This window comes from Photinus pyralis, unplaced genomic scaffold (genome assembly GCF_008802855.1).
Source record: "Photinus pyralis isolate 1611_PpyrPB1 unplaced genomic scaffold, Ppyr1.3 Ppyr1.4_unclustered_Scaffold1498, whole genome shotgun sequence".
NCBI lineage: Eukaryota > Metazoa > Arthropoda > Insecta > Coleoptera > Lampyridae > Photinus > Photinus pyralis.
The window spans coordinates 1-8,756 of record NW_022171030.1 but is presented as its reverse complement, the minus strand read 5'-3'; the positions used below and the strand labels follow the sequence as shown (position 1 = coordinate 8,756).

General features: G+C 32.0%; 1 protein-coding gene across 2 annotated transcripts; it reads right to left on the bottom strand.

Annotated features, from left to right (window-relative positions):
- Nucleotides 1-3,975: 3,975 nt before the first annotated feature.
- LOC116181646 lies at nt 3,976-8,409 on the bottom strand. 2 transcript variants are annotated; one of them, XM_031502033.1, is made up of 6 exons: nt 8,232-8,409; nt 7,353-7,666; nt 5,115-5,342; nt 4,728-5,021; nt 4,378-4,641; nt 3,976-4,324 (listed from the first exon to the last, which is right to left on the bottom strand). In XM_031502033.1, exons 1-6 carry the CDS (start codon nt 8,317-8,319, stop codon nt 4,010-4,012), a joined length of 1,503 nt encoding a protein of 500 aa, XP_031357893.1. In that variant the 5' UTR covers nt 8,320-8,409; the 3' UTR covers nt 3,976-4,009. The 2 variants fall into 2 exon arrangements, with proteins under 2 accessions (XP_031357893.1, XP_031357894.1); XM_031502034.1 differs by lacking the exon at nt 5,115-5,342.
- Between the last annotated feature and the right edge of the window lie 347 nt (nt 8,410-8,756).

Here is an 8,756-nt window from a genome sequence, read left to right as displayed (position 1 = left end):
ACAAAACTGTACTTCCACTATTTATTTATTTTGATGATTACGAAGCGGGGAATCCTCTGGGATCTCATAGTGGTAAGAACAAGTTAGGAGCAGTGTATGTTTCGATTCCCTGCATACCGCCTCAATCTCAAGCACGTTTAAAAAACATTTTTTTTAACATTACTCTTCTACAGCAATGATAGAAAAGAATTTGGGAATTCTGCAATATTTCAAATTTTAATCGATGAACTCATATTTTTGCAGTCTGTTGGAATCCTTATAGATATCAACGGCCAAGGTGAAAGAATTTACTTTGCATTAGGACTTGTTTTGGGAGATAACTTAGGTTTGCATTCACTGTTAGGAATGGTGGAGAGTTTCTCCGCTACGTATCATTGCAGGTTTTGTTTAGCGACAAAAAATCATTGTAAGAATCTATGTAAAGAAGACGTAAATTTGTTAAGAACTAAATCTTGGTATGATGAACATATAAAGCCTGACACACTTGATTTAGGAATCAAAGAAATATGCATTTTTAATCAAATTAACGGTTTTCATTTTTCAGAAAATTATGCAGTTGATATCATGCATGACGTGTTAGAAGGTGTCTGTAATTACGTAATGACTGCAATATTACAAAAATTCATACTAGATTTAAAACTATTTAGCCTAGAAATATTAAATTACAGAATAAAAACTTTTAATTTCGGTATTCATGATATTAATAGACCCCCACGTATAAACAGGGAATCGTTAAACACTAAACTGAGAATGTCTGCCTCAGAAATGTTAAGCTTTTGTCGATATTTTGGACTAATAATTGGCGATATGATTCCACGCAATAACCACATTTGGCAAACGTACTTGTTGTTAAAAAAATTACTAGACATTATTCTTTCACCAATACTTCACCGCAATACCTATATTGTGTTGAATGATTTAATATTAGATTTTCTTACGAATTGTATTGATGTACTCCATTTAACATTGAAACCAAAATTCCATCATTTAATACATTATGGAAGAGTATTTCGTATGTCTGGTCCTTTGATGTTACATTGGTCAATGAGATTCGAGGCCAAACATAGGGAGTCGAAGGTAACTGCTAACATTTCTTGTTCAAAAAAAAATCTACTCGAAACTATTTGCACAAAACATCAGTTAAAATTATGCCACTTTTTATTGTCAGCCGAGTTTTTAAAAGACAATTTTAATCACGGCTTTATTACTGAAGCAAACACACACGATTTTGCAATATTTTCTGGAACAAATTTTACAAATGTAGTTACAACAAAGTGGGTTGAATTAAAAGGTACAATTTACAAACCATCAGTTACATTAATAACAAGTTTTGAAAATGATGGCTGTCCAACATTTGGAGAAATAGTAGAAATATTTATTATAAATGACAAAGTTTGGTTTCTGTTAAACAAATATAGCACTGAACGATTTAATGAACATTATCATTCGTATGAGGTACAAATTACTTTAGGAGAAAAATTGATAGAATATTCAAAGTTGTTATGTACAACACCATGCCTTTTGACTAAAAAAGATAGTAAGTTTTTTGTAACAATAAGATGAATTACTTAAACAACGTTTTGAATAATGTACATTGTTTTAGGAGTGTATATACTTAATCCTAGTTTATAAGGTTTCATTATTATATATGAATTAGAATAAGTTTATTTTGTTTTTTGTTATAAAATTAATATTACGTTTTATAAAAATATTATGTAACAGTATTATTACCTAACAATAAAAGATATATATTTTACAATTTTTTATTTTTTCATTTAAAATAGTATTTTGTTGGTTCAACAATAATTATTTTACTTTCGGTAATATCTTAATTTCACACAAAAGTAAAGTTTGTTGTATTGGAATTTCAAAGTACTGACTCTTACATAAATTATGGGTGTTATACCAATAAATTTATTTACCGCAGTCAAAAAATTTCTTCCATATCAAAAACTAATGTGTAGTCAAAACACATTCACACATTGCACCAACAACACAGATTGTGTTTTTTACAATAATATATGTTTAGAAAAGCTATTTTATTACTATATAAAATACCTAAAAGGATTGTTGGAATATGGTTTCCTATAGTTTGACGTAACTACAATATATGTGGTGGCAGTACTATTTTATATTTGTTAATTAAAGGTATGATGGTGCTAATCCTCCAATGTAATGAACCAAGATACTGATTGGTGCCTAAACAAGAAAATATTGGTGTCACACGTTTACCCACAACTTGTTGCTCATGTACCTACAGTTGTGTTTTAAGTAACAACTTATTTTTTCCTGTGTAAGCACCACGTTTGGGCAGCTCGTTGTCCAATTAAATGCCCTGGTTTATCTAATATTATTGGACTTGGTTTATTATTCCTATCTGTTTTACCAAAGGGAAATGCTTGTAACCTCGAATTAATATCACGTATAGTTGCTAGTTTTTTATCAACCAATAGCTTTAAGAATATTTTAATTTCGTAAGGAGCAATGCCTTCTAGGATATCGTGCATTGGATCCACTGAAGCAGAATCAAAAATATTAAAATATTTTAAGTCACATAACCCACTACGACATTTAACGCCAAGTACTTGCTTTTCATCTTTAGCTTGATTACAATGAAGCTCATAATTATTCATGTTCCGTAGTAAAGAAACATCTTCTCGTGTTAATGATTGGCAAGTCTTTTTATCAGCAGTACAAATTCGGCAAAAATTGTTGGCTGAAAAGCTCTCAACCATTCCCAATAATACATTACCACCTAGATTATCGTGTGATAAAGCAACAACCGAGCCAAAAATTGTTTTATTCTGAGGTTCGATAAAAATACCTTGAGTTTCTAAAACTTTAATATCGTTGACAATAGGTTCTAAAATAGCATTTATTCCAAACTGCTTAATGTCTGATGAATAACACAATGCAAGAAGATGTATGTGAGATAGCTGAGAATTTAAATAACTTGGTATGTTGGTTATGCTGAAGTAAAAAGCCCCAATTTTATGAGCTCCAGTTTTACTGCCCAGAGGATTCGTTGTTTCGAAATCGTCATAATATAGTATTATTCTGAGATTACAAGGGTTTTTAAAAAAATTATGATTTTTAATGTAAACACCGTCTTTAATATCATTTATGTACACGTCGTTACTCGTTAAATTAGTAGAGTGTTGTTCAAATAAATTAAAATATTGCTCACAAGTTAAAAGAGATGTTAACGTTGATAGAATAGGTACATAAGAAAATGTACTGGTTACATTTTTCTCAATATACTGCTGACTAGATTTATCAAATACTTGATCTCTACGTATGCCTATTGTAACTTGTTTGGGTAAGACTAATGATTTATGAATTAATTTGTTACGTTTGTAAGAAGTATTTAACAATTCAATGTCTTTCTTTATTGCTGCACTTCGGTTTTGTAAATTATCTAATAATTGTAAAGAGTTGTTACTGTTTGAATAAGCGTTGGTTTCTCCAATAATATTATCAACAACATTTTCAATTAAAAATTGTGTGGATTGAAAAATAATCTGTATGGTTGTTTCTGGAATCCCCAAAGAGTGTAACTTTGTAGTATATGCCAACAAATATTCTTTAAAATCAAAGTTCGATGCAGTATTGTCAAATATTTCAGTAACGTTACTATTAGTTTCACATTTAGCAGTATGTATATCATCTTGCAGTTGTTCAACTCCGGCAGGTAGTACAAGAGGAACTTGTACATTATCATTAACTTGGGTTACAGTATCGAAAACTTCTGTCAAATTATCAGAACTTACAACACAATTAAGAGTGTGACGTTTATAACCGCAGTAGGTATAGAACTTTAATTTGCACTTAGTGCAAATCAGTTCAAAATTTGTTAAATTTTCATAGAGACAGTGTTGTTTTCTTAAATGCTTTGACAATAATTGAAAAGATTCAAAATTACTGGCACATTTAAAACAAACCAGCATTGTACTGGAATAAGTAAATCAAAAATCAAATAAACTAGCATTTGCTTATAAGGCGAGATTTATTATTGCGCTAATAGTTTTGATCGCAATTCTCTAATATTGGGCGTGATTTTAATATCGTCTATACCGTAAAAAAACACTTGAATGAATTTATAGAAAATTTCTAGTGTAGGGTCATAAGTTAAATTAAAAACGAAAAACGATTTAAAAAGGAGGTCAAAAGCTTGCCCAGAATTAGTAATGCTTTCCACCGCAAGTACCTTATTATCTACCGATATAGTGTAGTAATCTACCGCTTTCTCTGAAGATCCAGAAGCGATTAAAAAAGGTTGATTAGTTTTTTTGGCAGTAATTATTTCCTCGAGTGATTCACTGTTCTAAAAATTAATAATGTAAGCGTAACAAAGAAAAGGGTTGCTTAGTTCTTTACCTTTTTAAATACAATAAGCCTTTTACTAATTTCTGGCAGTGATTCCCTGTTCACCGCCTTTTTGCGTCCCTTGGATGTAGCTGGCAACAACTTGATCAACATAAACAAAGTTTTAGTTGTGACGTCAAATTGATTTAGGTATTCATTGTCGGAGTTTATCTCATTGCAATAAATATTTTTAACTTTTTCCGATATATTCAAAATTTGCAACTCCAGATTAATGCAGTCATTGTTGGGATACAGCAATCCAAAATCCAAAGATATCTAAAAAATTAATCGAGAATTATTTCAGATACAAAGGGTGTTAGTACAGTGGGCATTTATCAAACATATTGATATATAATACTAACCAGTCCAGGAGTGTCTAAAAACCTAGGAAATTCTTGAAAGATGTTAGTCTCGTTGCAAAGTTTTCGTCTAGCCAAAAATGTCGCTTTGAACTTCTCTATTAGGTCCGGATCTTTAGGATGGGTGTGTTTTAAATAGTCAATGTCCTCTTGGAAATTATCAAGGTTTATCTCTTCAACATTCAGTTTTGGTTTTTTCTGTGGTATTTCTGGCCTGTTTTCTTTTGAAGATCTTCTGACAGTTCTCAAACGCCAATCTATGTACCCAGATCGCTCGTCGGGGTTATAAAATGCTTCCTATAAGAAAATTGGAAGTTATTTATATTTTTTACAATAAGTAATTTAGATAGCAATAGCATGCAAAAAGCAAAATCATAGATTTCAACTGACATAGCCATATTTGCTGCATGGATCTCTCAAATTCGGGAAGAGGTCGATAATAGCTTTAGCATACATAGTCTTTATATATTTTAAAGGTTGTTGGCCGTATTTTTCTATCATATCTAACACAATCACGTTCACTAACAATCTTCGGTTTCCTCTTGTTAAAAGTTTCTTTGTTTCATATTCTGTGATAATCTGTGTAGCTCCTACGCGAATTAATAAGTTTTGCAAGGCCTGAAATGAATAATGTTAAATAACAAAATAGCTCGCAAAATAGTATTTACAGGGTGGTGTTTTTAAGTGGACCATTAGAAGTATCTCAGGAACGGTTTGGAATTTCGATTCGACCCATTATCTTTTTTGAATAATCGATCAAAAGGAATCATTTTAAAATATTTTCAAGATGGCCGGTTTTCGGGTTGTACCCGAACGATACCGGAACTTTCTTATTTCAATTGGCACTATCTCATAATTCCTCATAAAAAATCAGAATGACTTTGTCAATATGATGGTATGTCTAACTGGCATGGTTTTGAAGTTATTTGATATTTTTTCAGTGTTTCAGAGGTTCCGTAAATTAGCCATATCACTGTTGTCTGACAACTTAGCAAAATGCTTTTATCACCAATCGACAGCTAAAAGTTCAGGCTATCAAATGTTATTGGTCGGATTTTCAAATGCGAATCGAAAATAATGCGAACAAGAGTTCAAAGTAGACAATCGGTTTATCGTCAAAAACTCGATATTTTCAAATGGAAACTTTATTATGCATCAATGGAAAGACCATAAAAAAGCGGACAAAAAATGTATTTGCAAAATTTTTCTAAAGTGGTCAGTTTTCAATTTATTCGTCAAAAATAAAAAATTTTCAAATAGCAAAATCAGAACTTCATTCTATCCACCTCATAAATCTAGATGTCATCAATAAAATCACTCAAAACAGTTGAACATTTGAGTGTCATAAAGACGTCATAATTACTCATTTTATGAAAATTCAACAAAACAGTACACGAATCAAAATGAAACAACTGAATCGGTGACGTCTATACATTTTTTGTCTGTTTTTTTAATGGTCTTTCCATTGCTGCATAATAAAGATATGGTTTCCATTTGACTATTTCTCTCGTCTTACTTTCGACCAATCACAAACGCGCAATTTTGAATTGCACATGGTTTCTAGATGGAAAAACCGAATGACAGCACCTGTCAGTAGTTTTTTCGAGATTACCCGCGGCAAAACTTGACAGCTGTTGTCACCAAAAATTACATTACCTTTGACATTACTGATGAAATAGTCTTGTCAAATACCATTCGGGCATCAAATTTTTGCTGTGTAAAAAATTGAAAAAACACAATGCAAAGTAATATTTTGTTAACAAAATGCATTCGTGCAGCTGCAAAAATCCTCGTCTTCGACTCGGATTTTTGTTGCCACCAGCATGCTTCTTGTTAAAATATTACTTAGCAGCGTGTTTTTTCGATTTTTTCGGAAAAATTAGATGCCCTTATGCTATTACTACTGAAAATATCGAGTTTTTGACGATAAACCGATTGTCTATTTGAACTCTTATTCATATTATTTTCGATTCGCACTTGAAAATCCGACCAATAACATTTGATAGCCTGAACTTTTAGCTGGCGATTGGTGATAATAAAAGCTATTTCCTAAGTTGTCAGACAACAGTGATATGGCTAATTTACTGAACCTCTGAAACAGTGAAAAAATGTCAAATAACTTCAAAACCATGCCAGTTAGACATACCATCATACTGACAAAGTCATGATTTTTTATAAGAAATTTGAAAATGCCATCAGAAAAGATAGTGCCGTTTGAAATAAGAAAGTTCGGTATCGTTCGGGTACAACTGGAAAAGCGGCCATCTTGAAAATATTTTTAAATGATTCCTTTTAATCAATTATTCAAAAAAGATAATGGGTTCAATCGAAATTCCAAACCGTTCCTGAGATACTTCTAATGGTCCACTTAAAAACACCACCCTGTATAGTATTTGGAGATTTCCATGCAGCTTGACCATTAGATATCAACAAGAAGAAATATTTTTTTACGCAACTATTGGGTATAATTTACACTTTTTAAGGTTTCTATTGTAGGTAGGTAACTACCAATAAAAAATATTGCACCAAATGGAAAAAAAAGGGAAGTTATTGAACAAATTATGCATTAGGATATCTTGGACATTTGTGCATGAATAAAGTCGTTAGAAGCACTATTTTTTCAGTTACCTCTTTATCAAAACTACTTGGTACCGAGGTTGGTACAATAAATCCTTGCAAATCGTTGATAGTAACTATATCTTCACTACTCAAAGTTATTGTAGTCGACTCTGAAATCGTCGAGCTGGAACTGGAAATACTTGGAGCAGAGGGATTGGCATCAGCACCAGTATTTATTCGAGTATTTACAATGCGAAATATAAAACCCTTTTCTACTCCTTTTAAGAAATCGACAAAATCATCGTTTTCAATCTGGCATCCAGATGTGTCACACAGTATCACATCATTCGGATCCACATCATTGATATTGAACTTTTGCATAGCTAAAATGGAGTGAAGATGTGTAAGTTTGATGTGCCAGTACTTTTTAAGATAACTACGTACTTCGTAGCACCATTGAGTAAAGGATTTAGTTACTCAATGGTACCACTAATCGAAGCGCGCTAAAGATAACTTTGCGAGGGCGGACAGGTGCAGGTGGAACTGAATTCTCCTTTGTAATTACTTTTAAGATAAAGGTCTGTATAGGTAGTAACCCAGTCGACTGTACCTTTATGTTCAACTTCCCTAGACCCTATCCACCCTTACATACCTATCCCTATCTTGACTCATGAGTTTCATTGGAAAATACCCAATTTTACAAAAGTAACGCTTAAACGTGTAAAAAGTAAATCCGAGCTAAAAATGAAACAATAACCTACTATCAATACCTATAGATATTAATCATTGTGTTGAATCTGCCAATTGTGTGAAAAAAAATGTAGGTGCTTATATAAAATCTAACTATAGGTAGGTAGGTTATTATCTACAACCATTCATTGAACAAAAACAATTTGTTCAATGCTAGAACAGTAGTGCTAAAATTTTTATAATTCAGAATGCACTTACCTTGCAAAATAAAAGTTTGATATGTTGCCTCGTCTACGTTAACGGAAATCCACTTCAAATTGTTGTTAAACTCGATTTTAACAAACATATTCACACACTATATGCAGAGTAATCAATAGGTAAGATAATTCTTTAATTGGTATAAGCATAAGAGTAAAAAATTCTGTAAGTGATTAACTCTCACGGCACGCTATTAATAATTGGACTGGCAACAAAATAACAAACCTGCCATAAATGCTTACGCTTGTCGTTGAATGCACTCCATGGTAAGTGAAATCTTATATGTATGGTGTTGGTGCACTCTGTTTTGAGAAATTTAACTCTTTGCGGTGCAAGCGCGATTTGCATGGTTGTGGTTTAATCTCAATAGTGCTGAACTACACTTCAATTTGGTTAAAATTAACTACACCTATTTTCATATGGAAATGGTGTAAAATTGAACACTATTTGTTGTAGAATTTCACACCAAATCATCACTAAACGTTGGTGTGTACGATCACACCGCAATATTTTTTACTGTGTAAG